At 51.9% G+C, this 15,793-nt stretch overlaps 7 protein-coding genes across 7 annotated transcripts; 2 read left to right on the top strand and 5 right to left on the bottom strand.

Moving 5' to 3' along the window:
• Positions 1–246: 246 nt before the first annotated feature.
• On the bottom strand, positions 247–1,380 carry BDW74DRAFT_181723 (uncharacterized protein; the record flags this gene model as incomplete). The annotated part of the gene is made up of 2 exons (XM_073730082.1): positions 247–957; positions 1,102–1,380. The coding sequence occupies 2 exons, from the start codon at positions 1,378–1,380 to the stop codon at positions 247–249; spliced, it is 990 nt and encodes a 329-aa protein (XP_073580163.1).
• A 628-nt stretch (positions 1,381–2,008) lies between these two features.
• Positions 2,009–3,089, bottom strand: BDW74DRAFT_181722 (uncharacterized protein; the record flags this gene model as incomplete). Its single annotated transcript, XM_073730081.1, has 2 exons — positions 2,009–2,506; positions 2,760–3,089. The coding sequence occupies 2 exons, from the start codon at positions 3,087–3,089 to the stop codon at positions 2,009–2,011; spliced, it is 828 nt and encodes a 275-aa protein (XP_073580162.1).
• A 690-nt stretch (positions 3,090–3,779) lies between these two features.
• Positions 3,780–4,481, bottom strand: BDW74DRAFT_187672 (class I SAM-dependent methyltransferase; the record flags this gene model as incomplete). Its single annotated transcript, XM_073731543.1, has 2 exons — positions 4,039–4,481; positions 3,780–3,922 (listed from the first exon to the last, which is right to left on the bottom strand). Exons 1-2 carry the CDS (start codon positions 4,367–4,369, stop codon positions 3,780–3,782), a joined length of 474 nt encoding a protein of 157 aa, XP_073580161.1. The 5' UTR covers positions 4,370–4,481.
• Positions 4,482–5,035: 554 nt separating this feature from the next.
• BDW74DRAFT_187670 (Zn(II)2Cys6 transcription factor) lies at positions 5,036–6,556 on the top strand (the record flags this gene model as incomplete). Its single annotated transcript, XM_073731542.1, has 1 exon — positions 5,036–6,556. One exon carries the CDS (start codon positions 5,036–5,038, stop codon positions 6,434–6,436), a length of 1,401 nt encoding a protein of 466 aa, XP_073580160.1. The 3' UTR covers positions 6,437–6,556.
• Positions 6,395–8,146, bottom strand: BDW74DRAFT_187668 (uncharacterized protein; the record flags this gene model as incomplete). Its single annotated transcript, XM_073731541.1, has 1 exon — positions 6,395–8,146. One exon carries the CDS (start codon positions 8,144–8,146, stop codon positions 6,455–6,457), a length of 1,692 nt encoding a protein of 563 aa, XP_073580159.1. The 3' UTR covers positions 6,395–6,454.
• Positions 8,147–8,653: 507 nt separating this feature from the next.
• On the top strand, positions 8,654–10,223 carry BDW74DRAFT_187667 (uncharacterized protein; the record flags this gene model as incomplete). Its single annotated transcript, XM_073731540.1, has 3 exons — positions 8,654–8,956; positions 9,008–9,296; positions 9,343–10,223. The coding sequence occupies 3 exons, from the start codon at positions 8,654–8,656 to the stop codon at positions 10,221–10,223; spliced, it is 1,473 nt and encodes a 490-aa protein (XP_073580158.1).
• On the bottom strand, positions 9,985–15,357 carry BDW74DRAFT_83485 (putative UDP-glucose:glycoprotein glucosyltransferase). Its single transcript, XM_073733847.1, has 5 exons — positions 14,915–15,357; positions 14,497–14,850; positions 13,621–14,440; positions 13,314–13,574; positions 9,985–13,265 (listed from the first exon to the last, which is right to left on the bottom strand). Exons 1-5 carry the CDS (start codon positions 15,058–15,060, stop codon positions 10,380–10,382), a joined length of 4,467 nt encoding a protein of 1,488 aa, XP_073580157.1. The 5' UTR covers positions 15,061–15,357; the 3' UTR covers positions 9,985–10,379.
• Between the last annotated feature and the right edge of the window lie 436 nt (positions 15,358–15,793).

Below are 15,793 nucleotides of genomic sequence, written 5' to 3'. Positions count from 1 at the left end.
ACAGAATTGATTGACGAGAATCTACCAAGTATGCAATAACCTTGATGATATTTTGCAAGAGCCCTGAGCCTGATATTCAACTCCGCCTTGTTACACAACATCCATGCATAAACTGGCGGGCACCTGCATGAGCACAGCGACATCTAGTCCGAGGATCCAGAGTATCCTAAGCCTGTCGATTGCCATCACTGGAAAGAATCACAGCTCATTGATTCTCAGAAGACCACGCCTGCGCGACTGTTGGCGCTAAGGGTTCCGGAACCGATTCTGATCCGAGTCGAACTCATAAGAAACCGTCTGGTTGCCATTAACCCACAGCCTCCAGCGACCGATCGCTCGAATCTGCGCCTGTGCCTCACTCTGGCCCTGGATCACCTGCTTCTGGTAATGGTCTATCTGCGTAGCTTCCATGATAGCTTTCCCCGAGATACTCTCACGATTCTCGGCGACGCCGCGGGTGGTCGGTTTATAGCCCATGACACTCGGCGCCTCCGGCGTAACACCTGAAGACGAGGACTCAGGTGGATACAAATACCCCTGCAACTGATCCGAAAGCCACTTAATCCGATCCTTATACCGCAGCGGCCCAATGCCCCCTTCCTTAAACGGCGCGGCGACAAAGATCTTCGGCATATTCAAATAATGTAGCGGCCCGGGGTTCGCAGCATCCCCAATAAGGTCCTTGAGCGGGTCAATCGCGCCCTTGCCTGTCTCATCGCCGTTGATCAAGGCGTCAAACGCGGCCTTCCAGAAATAGTCGTCTTTCGTCGGCATCACGCGGTTCCATTTATCCTTATCCACGAACACAGGCTGCTCGTAGATATGCGAGACGTACACGCCCTGCTTCGAGACGATGAAGAGCGTCGTGCATCCGTATAGACCTGTGACACCTCCGGCGGTTATCTCTTTCGCGAACTTGTACCATTTCCCCGTTGTGTCGTCCTTTTTGTGGGAGAGCTAGTTGTTTGAGCTTGTGAGGAGGGAGGCGATGGTGGATAGGTACGCGGTTAGGTCGGGGCCGGCGTCGGGGAGCTGAGGGAGGGGTTGGGATGGAGCCGGTTGTTCGGGGTCATTGTCGCCGCGTTTTTAGAGGTTGGGTACGCCGGTGCTGGTTGTGGTTGTAGTGACAGTAAGAACGCTGAGACTGGTATTAATTGTGGAGATGGTGGGATTGGCGTCTGTGGTGGCGGTTCCAGTGAAAGGAGCAAGGAGGATATCGATAAAAGAACGCGCAAACAGGGTTGAAATGGTGGTGGTTTCAAGAGGGAGGAGATCGATTGAATGGATTCTTAAAGAGCTGCTCGTTCCGCTGGTTTCAGTGGCACCAGCTACCAGGAATAGCGCACATATGCACAAGCTTAGCAGGATAGAGAACTGCATGGTTTTGGTGGTGTTGCTGAGTTTGAGGCAGGAAGGGAAGTCTCGGTTCCACGGGTAAGAAAGGTGCAATGGAAGATGAGTTTTTATAAGGTGGATGAGCCCTAGGTATTTTGTTGTGGACGGTTATTGTTCACCAAAGGGCTTGGTTGTGGTCAGTGAATGAGCTGTGCTTGTCAGTAAGCTTCCTCTGGCACTTCACTTTAGGCTTGTTTATTTTGATTTAAGTAAATATTCAACCCAGGTACGTCTTAATGTTTGTTATCACTTGGATTTCTCGTGATTAAAGTGGCTAATTCTCCGTACTATGCACAGTTTCCATTGGCACTATACCAGTGAATACCTAATAGAACCACCGCCGCTCGGGTGTAGGAAACGTAATCATATTGACCCTACCCTCCTCATCAACCCGCTGCTCCATAAGCGCCAGGGTGTCCTTGGGGGGAGTCCATCTTATTCCAGACTAAAGACATAGAACCCACTTCCAAATGGCCTGATCAATTCTCCAGTCCCCAGTATCGTAGCCGTCGTTTTCGGTGACATAGTAATCCGTAACCCCCAAATCCTTCCCAGGAGCTAGGAACTTGAGGTGGAGATTGCGCGTCCTTCTGGGGTTGCTGGCATACGGCCTTTATGCTTTGGCGATGGCAATTAGAGACCGCAGCTTTGTCATGTGCAAAACGGCCTTCGCGATAGATTTGAGTAGGGGGTGGAACGTTTTTGGCTCAGGCCTGCGACGCCACGCGAACTCTGGCGCGTTTCCATCGAGGAAATCTGCCCTGTCACGGCTCAGCGGGTCGCGCCAGGTGTTCAACGCAGATGCGAAACCGGTCACGGACTCGCAGCCAGAGTCGGACTGGTTATCTGATTCACCTTCATCCTCGGTGGGGTACTCTATTTTCAACAATTCCATCTCGTCGAATTCCTCGGGCGCCGGGTATGTTGCGCGGTTGCCTCCCCAGTACCAACGGCAGTCATAAGTGTAGATGGGGTATGTGATCTTCGGGAATTCCAGGCAGGGAAACCCAGTCTCGTCTTCGCCTTTCTTCCTGGATGTGAAGAGTGCCGGGGAGATGGGGGCATCTTTCAAGTCGTAGCTCGCGGAGGCTTCTTTGCGCCAGTTTTCGTACTGCATGGCATAGCACATCACCAGCGGGGAATGAAGGGTCCCCCTTTTCGGCCATTTCAAAATCATGGTTTGCTGGCGTGTCTTCGGCCATGTCAAAGTACAGGTTCTCTAATCCGTTCAGGGTAGGCGTTTCGAGCGCCTTGGCGAGGTGACTCCGATACCCAGCTCGAAGAGCTCGATTCCTCGCACGGCCAGGTGAAAGTCTCAAGTCAAGAGAGCGTAGTCAAGGCATCGAAAGAATCATATCGCCCACCACCCGTAGATGAATACGCCGCCCCTGAACCCCGAGAACTAAGTGGCGAATGCAATTCAACGTGGGCAACTTGACGTTTCTATCGCCGATATCTAAGCTATACTCGCGGTATAGCCAGCGAGCCTCGTTGTCAAAGTCGAAATCCGTCCAATCGTCGGGTTTGGACTTTGCAATCAACTCCAATCGAAGTGAACCAGGCGCTTTGTCCGTCCAAGTGGAGATCTCATTCCAGAGAATCATCACGCCTTCTTCAAAGGCAGCAAGATTGGCCTTGTGCTCGTGGCGCCTCTCAAGACAGTAACGATAGTCGTCAGAATACTCAGGCAGCATGATTGTGTACTGAACATTCCTGAGAGCTTTTCTTCGCCACGGGCTTTTCCCAATGGCTCTTAGTTGAGAAGCTAGGAATCTATGACTAAATTATCTTGTCGTGGAACGTGTCTGGTGATAAACTGCGATTTGGAATTGTTTGTTGATGAGGGCGTATGGGGAAAGTCGTGGCAGGTCGACGAGCTTTACGAGTTCGCAAACAATGAGGTGGATAAGCCCGGGACTGAGGGATCAAGCGACGCCGACATTCTGGAGACTTGCCGCGAGGACGTTTAGCCCTCAATATTAAGTCAATGGCAGAGCGCTGCGCGCTGCGTTTCGTTCGAGGTTCTGTAAAGAGTTTTGTTAAGAAGGTCGTCACGGCCCGTGGAACGGGAAATGTTTGGTAGATCAGAAAGCCGAGTTCGACTAAACTGACACACGTGTTTCCAGCAGAGCAAATCTTGAGTTAGCAACCCGGGATGACTTGTTCAATACCTATCCCGATATTTTCTAGACAACAAGTAGACTTGGTTCTTATTCATCGATGACTTTATCAGAATCTCAACTGGGATCTTCTATATTGTTAAAAATATTTAATAACAACGGCCCTATTTTTACTCTTTCTGAAATCACCCCAGACTCTCATACTTGGGATAATTGATCGGTATATTCAACTATTAGGGCTATAGCAGAAAATTCCATTATAACTTATGAAAGCTCATAAACGAATGGATCTGCGACGGCTCTATAGCATTGAGTGGTACCGGTATGGTAGCTTCGCTGTCCGGGGCTGAGAAGCCTGCTTTCTCGCAAAGAGCAACCCATTGATCGCGAAATGAGAGCGACTCGGTCTCACCACCTTCTAAGCCGGTGGAATGGCTGTCGGTGAGTAGAGGTACCGGCGTCGTCAACGTCAACGATCCGCCCTTCTTCAACCACCTCGCCATATGAGAGACCATCTCCCGACTTTGTATATAGCTTAGATGATGGAGAGAGTGGATAGCAAAGATGGCATCAGTTTCGAACGGAGGGCGGTATTCTATGGGACTGATCTGGTGGTAGTCACCTGGAGCACGTTGGGCGAGAGCAATGGCATCTTTAGACTGGTCGATTCCGTGTATCTCGTGGCCGGCAGAGGCAAGGTGATGAATCAATGGCAATGAAGACTTGCAGCCTATGAAGAGAATCCGGGCGCGGCGAGGGAGCGTCTTTATCACGTCGAAGATCAGCTGCGCTGTGATGTGGCTTTGCAGAAGGTTGCAGGGATCAGAGTTGTGCTCGGGGTAGGGTGAATGCATTTTGACGGCTTTTGAAGATGCGATAAGTTGAGTCTCCACGATGGTAGCTGGAACTGCTGGTGTTTAAGGAAGAGGTTCTCACAGCATTGCGTCATAAACACGCGGCTCTCTGAATCTTGAAAAGAGATCGTGGACCTGGCTGATGGAGTCGATCCCCGCAAGGTGGATCTGGATTGTGCCTGTGCTAAGCCTATGCTAAGCATACTGTTCTGCAGATCGGTTGCGTTCGAGCTCCACACTCGTCTACTGGGTGAGAAAACATCATGTTACATTGCATGATGCAAAGCGCTTGCATAGGTGTAGGGACCTATCAAATATTAAAAGACAATGGACGCAGCCCGGAGGAGTCAACCATGGCCAAGGACTAGACATGCTAGAAGGTTGAGCACGGCTTACAGTGATTGACTTACCTCGCCACACTGACTTTGTTTTTCAGGCGAGATTATATAGATGATTGTGATCTGTGTTATCCACGGAAGTTGGAAAGTAGAAAAGGTTTCAGCTTTTATCTGAAAGGTCAATGCGCTAATGGGGATCTAATTGACTTGGTCGGCACCTGTCCGATAAGCAGTCTCCAACTGCCGAGACAAGTGGGGTTGTCTAGTGGTTGTCAACCGTCAACAGCTTCCAACTCTCTTCTCCATCGTCCCCAGCCAGCAACCCATCATGACCAGGCGCTCGTGTGACCGCTGCTATTCAATCAAGGTCAAATGCCAACCGGGACGTGGCCGAGACGCATCCATATGTCGTCGGTGTGAGCGATTAGGCCACAACTGCCAGACACTGCGCAAAATCCGCCCGCCTGGTCGGAGGCCACAAACAACTCCGACTCCGTCGTCACTGACCCCAGGTAACGAGAATGAGGAGTCGAGGGAGGTGTCAGTGACGCTCCACCGAACACCGAGCCCCTGCTCCTCCATGAGTCTCCGCTCAGAAGAAGGCACAACAATCCAATTCCTCTTCTCAACGACAGCTTTCATCCCCCACTTCACGATCGGGCCCTCGTTCAGGAACAAAATGCGTCAATCACTGCAAACGCGCTTTCTAATCTCGCCTGAGAACCTCTTGGAAGGATTTCTGGCCTGCGCCGGCGAGTTCGCCCTTCGATCAGGTCATCTCCCGATACAAACGCAGGCTCAGAACATGTCTCGCTGTGCTACAGCAATTCGCAAGCTCCGCTCTCTCGATACTCCGACGGATATAGCACAAGTTCGGATCATGCTAGCTTTAGGAACGAGCATCCTTACCTACGACCAATTGGCGTCTCCAGCCGTCTCAGCATCACCACAAGGCCAAGGCGCCTCCATGATCTGTCGGTATGTATTATCGCATGCCAAGCCATGGTACGAACCACCAGGGATACTGGCCCTTATGCCTGAGATGGATTTTGAGATGAATTGTCTTATATACTTGGATACAGTGGAGTGTCTTCTGCACCGACAGATACCTGTTCTGCGACTACGGCTTCGAGAAGGTGAGCCAGTAGTTGACCGCTATATTGGACTTTGTTATTCATTGCTGCCGCTCCTCTACGATGTTTGTATGGTCGGGCATGAAATCAAAAGTCAGAAGCATGGATGGTTAGAAGCGTGGGAAAAGGCGCGAGATGCAATTGGAGAGTGGCAGCCTTCTGTCTCCCCAGAGTTTGCGGAAACGTACACTTCCAAGGAGGTGATTGGGATGTTTACGCAGGCAAATATACACCGTCAGCTAGGGCTATTAGTGCTCCACCGGCTGCGGTACCCTTTCAGAGAAGAGGATAAAGCAGCCACGGTCTACTCAGAAACCATTCTTGCAGAGTCGGAGACTTGCTTTCAGCTGTCCGGGGATTATCCGTTCAAAGTTGGCCTTGCACTCTTAATCGCCGGTTTCGAACTTGTTGAGCCGTCTCGGCGAGAGCGCCTGATTAGAACGCACTTCGGTGCCAACTGCGGCTTGTCTGCTCAACCTCATCACAGGGTGCGCCATTTACTCAACATTGTGTGGGGAGAAAGGGACAACGGGGAGAATGTCTCATGGTTCGACGTCCTCGCGGCGCAAGTACCAAATTTTCGCTATATACCTTAGGTACATCTGATTACAGACTCAGTTGACGGTATTAGTCTTGATGATATCATGGACAACTTCCGACACGGCAAGAAGTTTTTCATCCTCAAACCTCCGCCCAATGAGCTGCACCGACAGCGGTAGTCCGTGGAACAACTCCTCGTCATATATGCCTTGGATCTCAGCGTCAAGTGCGTTGAATGGAGGGATCTCGACTTTCTCGTCCATGTTTTTATCTGCGAACATTCCCAGTGTCAGTACCATAGCAGGCCAGTCAATCAGGTTGAACAACCCCGTGAACCCCAGATAGGTGTACTTGTCGAATGGGACAGCGGTGTGTGGCGCAGTAACCCAAAGCAGCGCGTCAATTGGTCGATCCTCGCTTCCAGTCGCATGTCCCCAAGCGGTATGCATTGCCCGGACCAAAGCGCTGATCCGCGTGTTCATCAAATGGAGGTATTCAATTGTCAGCGGTGGAGGTGTGGCTTTCTTAGTGATGATAGCGGTAGCTTTCACAATATCAGTGTGTGGCTCCGAGGACAACAATTCGCGAATGTATGACAAGTCCTGGATCTCTGTCCATTCCTTCTGAAGCTCCCAAACTTCGCTGATATCAGGGCCCTTGAACTCAAAGAGTTCGACGCCTGCTTTGGCGAGTCTTTCCTGAGCGGTTTTAAAACCTCGCTCAACCGGCGGATGAAGATGCAGGAAGCCGTTGGATGACCATACTCCAATGCGAAGCTGACGTGGCGCTGGAAGAGACAGGCTCCGCCATGGATGAGGGTAGATGAAAGGGTCCTTCTCCCACGGATTTGAGTCCGCGGTGAGCTTGCTGAAGAGGATTATATCTCGAACGGAGTGACCGAGGAATCCGGTGACCGACACAGGGCCCACGATTGTCGTTCCCATGACGCCAGTCCCCATGATCCTTCTTCCGTCCAGTGGAATCCGGTACCCACTGGGCTTATACCCTACCACTCCATTGACCGCGGCCGGCATCCGAACCGACCCTGCGCCGTCGGTGCCAACACCAAGCGTCGAGCCTCCGAGCGCTAACAGGGCGCCTTCCCCGCCACTTGACCCAGCTACCGCAAAGTCCCGGTTGTACGGATTGACTGTTCGGCCAAAGGCGATGGAATCGGTGTCCGCGTTCAACATAGTCTGCGGAACGGTCGTTTTGGCAATAGCGATGGCACCATATCCCGTGAGAATGTCGTAGAGGTGGCTATTACGTGTCGACGCTTCGAAGCAAAGCGAAGTAATCCCGATCGAGGCATCATGGCCTTTGATGTCAAAGCAATCTTTGAATGTGATTGGAAGACCGTGGAGGGGACCGACGACATTGCCAGTGCGCTTAAGATACTCATCAAGTTTCTTAGCTCGGGCAATTGCTTCGTCAAAGAGGATTTCGGTGAGGCAGTTGGTGAGTTGATGGGCTGCTGCTGCTCTCTTGCAAAAGGCAGCAACAAGCTCGGTGCTCGAAATCTCTGAAGCGGCGAGTTTCTGGAGGAGAGACGTGGCATCGTGGTTCTCCGGGCTGGTCAACTCAAGTTCAGTTTGCGAGAGCAAATTGCAAGAATGTAAAAGAGAAATGGGAGAAGCTGTGCGATTACTGATGATGTCGTCGGACAGCAGCCAGTCTTTGGGGATTTTCGAGGCTCGCTCGGCTCTTTTCCGCTTCACGATACCCTCCCATGGAGGGCTGGAGACCGTGTATAAAGATGGAGACATGGCGATATGGAAGTACAAATGACTGTCGTAATTCTAGTCAGTCTGCGGCAACTCCTACCTTATAAGCCTGATGGCCCTGGTCCGAGGTTTGGGAGCATTGAAGCATGGAGATAATGCGCTTGTCTTTGTCTAACTACTCCAACTCCGTCCCTTTAACCACAACAAGTATAGATCGGATGGCGAAATGGCCGGTCTATCGCTGTTTGTCATTCGTCCACCGAATCCTCCGGTTTATCGCTGAAACCCTCCGGCTTATCACCGCCACATGGCTCGGCTCTACAGAATCTGGGGCACCTCCTCCCTTTGGCTGGAGGCGAATACTATCTGAGCGAGCTGGCGGCTCAGTATTTGCGGTGCCCGCTTATCTTATGAGCATGTATAAAAGCGTCCGAAGGACCGGGAGTGCCACAAGGTTAGAGGTACTCCCAACCCGACGCCAAGTTCTTCCTTATGAAAGACACCAAAGTCCTATCAACCCGTGAAAGGGAAGACGTGGAGCAAGGCTCTATGGTTGAAGAGATTCCTCCAGGTACTCGGGTGTTGATTGACCATGCCGAAGCCGAGGTGGTTCTTCTCCCCCACCCATCCTCCTCTTCAGATGACCCACTCAACTGGACCTGGCGGCGGAAATACACTGCTCAAGCAATTGTTTTCATCTGGGCGTTTATGCTAGGAGCGGCTACACTCTCGCCTGCTGTTACATATGCTCCTGTCATGGCCGAGCTTGGGGCCTCTACTAGTTACTTGAACATCGGCGCAGCGCTGGCTTTACTCATGCTAGGGCTGGGGAATCTCCTCTTCAACCCTTTGGTATGTCTCTCTCTAATACCCTTGCACAATGGCTTTTCTGATTTCGTATAGGCCCTCAAGTTCGGACGCCGACATGTCTATCTTGTTTCCGCCCTGATCAGCGCCGCCTCGCAAGTCGTGATTGCCGCGGCACAAACTAAGCAGACCGTGAACGGTGGTCGGATTCTGCTGGGTTTCGGAGCAGCGCCCTTCGAGCAGCTCCCCGCACTTACGGTCGATGATCAATTCTTCGTCCATCAGCGTGGGCTGGGATTGTCGATATACACGCTCGCCATTACAACGGGCTCGTTCCTCGGTCCCATCGCCAATGGATTTGTGATTGAGTCTATGGGCTGGAGATGTACGTTCATGTTCCCTGCTTCTAGTCCGCGCTAATATGGCGACAGGGGTCTATTGGTTTTACGCTACCTTCCTATTCTCAATTGCGATTCTCATCTTCTTTGGCCTAGAAGAAACTGGCTTTTCGCGCCCAGGCCCCGGCCAAGAAGAGAACACCGGAGGAAGCCATCCCCAACTGCCAAAGACCTACCTCCAAAAATTGAGACTCAGCACAATCTTTCCCAACGAAGCCTCCTTCTGGCGCACAGCAACACGTCCATTCCTCCTTCTTACCGACCCTATTATCTGGTGGTGCGGCATAATGTACGGCTTCGGCGTCTCCTGGCTCACGATAATGGCCTACGAGTCCACAACAATCTTCACTGTTTACGGCTTCAGCTCCTCATCCCTAGGGCTTACCAACATCGCCCCTCTTATCGGCGCGTGTCTGGTCATCTATGTCGGCGGGCCGGGCACAGACCGTTTCATGATCTGGAAAGCGCGCCGCAATAACGGGGTCATGGAGCCGGAAGCCCGCCTTTATTCCGTCCTAATAGCCGGTCCAGTCATGGGCGCCGGGCTCATCCTCTACGGCGTTGGAGCAGCCCATGACGTCCACTGGGCCGGCCCCATCATAGGCATGGGCATGATCGGTTGCGCGTTGCCAATTGCGGCCGAGGTCGCCTTGGGCTATGTGAGCGAGAGCTATCCCAGCTTAGCAGGAGAGGCAACGACAGCCGTGATCGTGATCCGGAATGTCATCGGCTGCGGCATGACATTCGCGATCTCACCGTGGATCGAGGCGACGGGGTTACAGGATACATTTATCGCGGTGGGAATGTTGGCATTTGCGGTGTTTTATAGCGGTCTACTGCTCATCTGGAAGGGGAAGAGTTGTAGGAAGTTAGGGGCGAAGAGGTATCGGGCTATGGTTGCTATGAAGAGGTAGCCTTTCCATCATTGCCTTCCAGACGTCTAAGGGTTTCAGCTAGCAGTACGTACTTGGTCAAGATAATGCTTCGAGCCCTAACATACAGTCTTCTTTCTATCGTCTTCATACGCTTATACACGACCCTAGCGATAAAACGTGTACGTAAACCCAAATCTAAAGCTCATCCTTCTTCCAATCAGCGTTCTTCACAGACCTAGCCTCCTCCTTCTCAATCTCAATCTCATCAGCCAGAATCTCCTGCTCAACCTCCGCCTCAACCACGCCCTCACCCCCCTTAACCCTCTCCATCAACTCCGCAATCTCCCCATCATACTCCGTCCACTCGGGAACCTGCCTCCGCGCCCGTTCCAGCTTCGGCTCCTTCGTCAACGGATTATTACACAGATCAATCGTCCTTGCCTGGCTCAAACTCTCATCGGAGCACCAAGTTTCGCACCACAACCATTCCTGCGGGAGACTCTTGATCGGAATATGGTGCTGCATGTGGTTCGGCAGATCCTGGTCCAGGTTGGACAGACTGTTCGGGTCCGCCGAGAGCATCTGGTATTGCCCGCGGAGACGATCGCCAGCCGCCAGGGCCCGGAAGCAATTCAGATCCACGACGTAGAGGGCTGAGATATGGTACGGCGAGCCGCGGAGGAAGTTCTTCCAGTAGCCCTGTTTCCAGAAGCGGAAGCCCTCCATTTCCTCGCGGGAGTCGCACATGGGCGTAAAGGCGTAGGGGGCGCCGTCGAGAGGTAAGTTGACGAGATCAGCCATATCCGTGCGAACGATCTGGTCGGCGTCAACGAAGATGACTTTGTCCAGCGAGAGGGGGAAGAGGACGTCCAGGAAGAGGATCTTGTAGCCCCAGATCTCGCGCTGTTTCTCTTTCTGCGCGCGCAGCCAGTGGGGCCATTTGTAGGTGACCATTTCGTAGTCGAAGCCGTATTCAGCGGCGAGGTGGGGGAGGAAGGATTTGAAGGAGGGCGAGAGGAATTGTTCGATGAACCAGAATTTGACGGTGGATTTGGTGTTTTTCATTACTGAGACCATCATGATGTTGAGCATGCGTTCGTAGAGGTGGCCGCTGGCGACGGAGAAAATGTTGATGTCGGCGTTTGCTTCGGTGCCTTTGGAAGTGAGGCCAGCGCTGGAGAGGACGTTCGAGGCGAAGTTGAGGCCCTTGGACATGAAGTCCTTGGCTGAGCCGGGTTTGGGGCCTGCTTCGAGGACGTCTTCCTTTTCTTGTCCTTTCTTGCGGGTGAGGCGCGGGAATAGAGTCTTGCCTTGGAAGGAGAGCAATGCGACTTCATTGCTGTCATCGCCAGCCTGCGGGCTGTAGCCCAGTCGGCCTAAGCTTTCGAGATTGAAAATCTGTTCACTACGACCTGGCTTGAGGTTGATGGACCATAAGCCCGGCTGTGCTTTGAATTGGAAGTAACCGAGGTTCGCCATGACGATGGTATCAGCAAAGTATGGGTTTTCTTCAGTTCCGAGCACCAATTGAACTCCTCGTGGCATAGATTTGGTAGTCAGATCACGCGAATGTCCTTCAATCAGGATATGCTCCAGTGCATATATAGCGTCAACATTTGATCCTGCTTTCACCGAGCTTAGCTTGATATTGTCGAGATCATGCAAGGAGTCTTTCGGGGCAACGAGCCAGTATGGCGGAACATCCATGCCGAGAGTAAGCAGCGCTTCGACGGGCACACCTGAGAAGGTAGCAGTCGGCCGTAAAACGGAACCGTCCTCGCCAAATGAAGGCTGGGAGTCTAGAACATAGCGATAGAAGCGCTTGATAGGGAGCTCCTTAATCTCTTCCCGAGGATTCATGAAAAGCTTCAGCTTAACACCATCCAGCTCAGACAGAGCCTTCAAAATCGGTAACCACCTTTGAGACATCTCTGAAGTCGGATCAATAGCCGCAGCGATGGTAACTGTGGGATCCTCAGGCCCAGCAATAGTAATTACCGAGCCGGAGTCAGTCCATTTCTCGAAGAATTTAACACGCACATCGGACGGGGTTTCATAAAGACCCTCCGGGACATCTGAGACTGTTGAAAGAGCCACAAGCGACGTGAGCTTTGCAAATGAAAGCGGGTCGGATATCTTAGAGGCGAGTCCCAGATCCTTCACAGCCTTGGTGACAGTGCCGATCCGGTTGATATCTTCATAGAGTAACAGCTGGCCGAGATCTTCCACGGTCACGTCTTGAGTGGGCTTGACTACGCGGCCGTTAACGATGATACCGTTCGTGCCAGGAGAGAGGCCGAGTGCCCCAACCAATGGTTGGAACTGCGCCCAAAAATCAGGAGCCTTCTGTGCGTCGGCGTCTGACGAGACAGCAGATAGGATTTCCGCGAGAATGCGCGCAGAATCAATGGCCGTTCCTTCACCCAAGGAGCGGTATATGAGTTCTGATGCTGCCGAATTGGATGAAACAATTTCAGGATTATGGATAAGAAGAATCTCCGTCTTATCTTGCTTCACTTGAATTTCCAGGGCCGAGATGAGCATCTTCAAACCAGCCTTGGTACCGAAATCACCGACTACGACCATGTGGACGCTCTCCAAAGGCTCAACGAGGGCTGCAACTCGAGGTACCCTATCAATAAGATCTCCCGAATGTGCTGAGACCTTGGCCAGGTCAACAAGCTCGACTTCTTTGGGATCTTCAGGGACAATCCAAGGAACGCGACGTGCAAATGCCTGGGAAAGAAAGAAGTTCGGTAGCCACGCATCTTCCTCGAAAAGACCTTCAGCGATACCCTGCTGGACCAAACGCAAGTCTTTCTCGACTTTGGCACTCATATCCTGCGGCCAGTTCTCGCCACGCGAGACAGGGATACCGTTGACAAGGATAAGAGGAGTACCGGCCTTGATACCAAGACGGTCCTGATATTTGGCAGTATTGCGAGCCGAAACATCCAACTCGTCGTTGTTCAGCACCTGTTCCAGTGTAAGCGCCTGTTTCTCAGCCCTGGGGGTTCTGTCTTGAGTCGCTGCCGAAAAGACAGTCTTATCGGGCACTGCCAGCTTATTCTTCTTCGCCGCCTGGTATCGTTAGCATGAGATGCTGAAGCGGTAAAAATAAGAATATACCTCTTCCAAGTAGGCCATCAAACTGGCCAAACCGAATGTCTCTTGCAGATAGTGGGCAACCTTCATCTGAGCAATGGAGCCTTCCGACGTCGCCAGAGGAACGAGACCAAACCTCACCGGGATCTTCCTTTTCACAAAGACCTGGATTGTGGTAACAATCAAATCCACATCTTCGATGCTAGTAAGGTCGATCGGAAAAACGATGTTGTTCAGTTCCCTGCGAACAGGAGGGAGTTGACCAGGATACGTGCGTTGAAGGAACTATTCTCGTCAGGAATGTATTTGACAATATTACAGAATAACTTACTGCGCTCAATTGTCTTGGCCACGACTCGTACCTTGCATCCTTCTCCAAGTCGTTCATCCAGATAATCACACCACCGCCTTCGATTTCATCCCGATAATCATAGCGCTGAGGTGCGCCCTGTGCCACTGATTCCGTCACAAGATCGTGTGCCAAAAGATCCACAGCCTCTGTAGCTGAAAGCCCCAGGCCCTGGAAACTCTCGATTAACTTCCTCTCGCGACGGAGCTGGTCGACCAGGAAGAAAGCGTCCATTTGTCTCGGGTCAACCTGCAGGCCGTTGATCCAAATCGCACTGGCTCCTGGCGGGAGCATTCCTAGACGATTTGCCTTGATCTCTTGTTGAAGTGCAGCGCTCGAGTTGTAGGCGGCGATGGTTGCAGAGTATTTGGGAAAGTCCTGGGACAGCTTCACGAGCATGCCAAGCGGGTCTTCACTGTCAGCCACATAGCCAACGGTATTCAAACCAAGCCGCGACACTTCGGATGATGATAGCGGCTTCAGGTCGTGAGGTGATTCTTCCGTTTCGACCGACTCTATGCTGTTCGAGCCCCGCTGCTCGGCATCACGGTCGTCAATCACAATGTAGTCCGTACGCTTTAAAGCAAGCTCGACACCGTATCCTGAAACAAACAGAGGTCGCGAACTCCAATGCTGAGGCGGCCGGTATCGTACGCGGTAAGAAACCTCTCCTTCCTTAGCCAAGGAGCTAAGAGTCTGGTGGAAGTACTTAAACATCGGGGAAGCCACATCCGCGTACAGGATCGCTGGGGGCAAGGAGTGGTGTCCAAGGATCCGATCAAAAGGCAATTCCCGTCCATCTCTGTGCATCGCTAATCAGCATTTGAACATCCAGCCAAGTATCCAAAATTAACATACAAATCTCCTTCCACATCCTGCTGCGCACGCTCCATCGCAGACGAGCAGTATTGCTTTCCGTCCGAATGCACCCACATCGGACAAGCGGCATCCTGCGCCGCCATGAGAGAGTGCTGCACCGATGTATTATAGAACTGGTAGTGGGCCGCAATCCGGGGGCTAGCGGATCGGATGGATAACGAAAGCTTGAACGATGAGAGGCTTTCGGGGCTGCTGAGGTGCCCATCTTCGACCACCACTTGGAGAAAACGATCGTATAGTTCTTTATCCGTCACGTAGTTGTCGAAGGTTCCATCGGCAATGCGGTCGAGGAGGGGGAAGTACGAGGTCGGGTTCTCTTCAGCTGCTGTTTCTCTGTTTATATGTGAGTATTTGGCCAAGATATACGAGACAAATCGATTGCATGGCAGGCACTCACAGCAGCTCGATAAGATAGGGACCGGAGTCAAATGAGGCTTGAAGGGCGACGTTGACCGAGGGACTCGAGGTGGCGCGTGAGACGAAGGCTGCTGCCACAATACATGACAGCCGCCATGATGTGACAACTCCAGAGCGGAAGAGCATTTCCGCAGCGTGACTTTTAAAGCAGAATCACAATTGTCGGTTCGTAGGTGCTTCCAGGGAGTGGATAGCTTTGTTCAAGCTGCTGGCATCACGGCGAGGGGTGGGATAGATCGGCGGTTGAGTTCAGCAGAACAGGAAGAACATCAAGTCAGGAGATTCAGCATTGATAAGCCTGTGCTTCAGAATCAGGCAAGGTGTTGAAGAGGAGGACGCTCCGCGTTCGTTACCTACAGGCCACATCTCAAGCTACTACGGGCGGCGCAGCGGCCAAAAGCGCAAAACTTCCGGGGGTGGAACAGCCATTGACCTAATTTCCCTTTGTGTGATCATCCTTCAAAATTGTGACAATAGAATCGAGCGAAGTACGGAGAATTGCAAAATTTCATATCATATTAACGCCACATCAATCATAATACATAATTCTGTGGAATTGAATCACAGATAATGCTTCAAGCATGTTTTGTTCAAGCTCAGTTACAGTAAAATGCCTCCTGCGCCAACAATGAACACCGGACATTCGCCCCCAGTACACCGACATCCCAAGGTAAAGAAATCCATCCATGATTGCCTGCCCGACCTGAGCGGGGTTATGGCGCGTAGTAGTAACAAAGATGCAAAAAGAAAGCAAGCACGTCATATGCAAGTGGCTTGGCCAAAGATAGCGGAAGAGCCAATTCCGCAGGCAAATGTGTCAAACTCCAGACTTTTGTTCATGTTCTTTTGTATGAATCAA

The sequence above is a fragment of the Aspergillus multicolor genome (genome assembly GCF_047715735.1).
Source record: "Aspergillus multicolor strain CBS 133.54 unplaced genomic scaffold BDW74scaffold_30, whole genome shotgun sequence".
NCBI classification, from domain to species: domain Eukaryota; kingdom Fungi; phylum Ascomycota; class Eurotiomycetes; order Eurotiales; family Aspergillaceae; genus Aspergillus; species Aspergillus multicolor.
The sequence above is the reverse complement of the archived record's forward strand: the minus strand, read 5'-3'. Positions and strand labels throughout refer to the sequence as shown.

Bases quoted from the DNA above. Each gene is read 5' to 3' on its own strand.
- BDW74DRAFT_83485 (XM_073733847.1), bottom strand. From the start codon at position 15,060: ATGCTCTTCCGCTCTGGAGTTGTCACATCATGGCGGCTGTCATGTATT. The intron at 13,575-13,620 runs GTAAGTTATTCT...TGACGAGAATAG, and splicing joins GGCCAAGACAATTGAGCGCA to TTCCTTCAACGCACGTATCC. The intron at 13,266-13,313 runs GTATATTCTTAT...TAACGATACCAG, and splicing joins TGATGGCCTACTTGGAAGAG to GCGGCGAAGAAGAATAAGCT.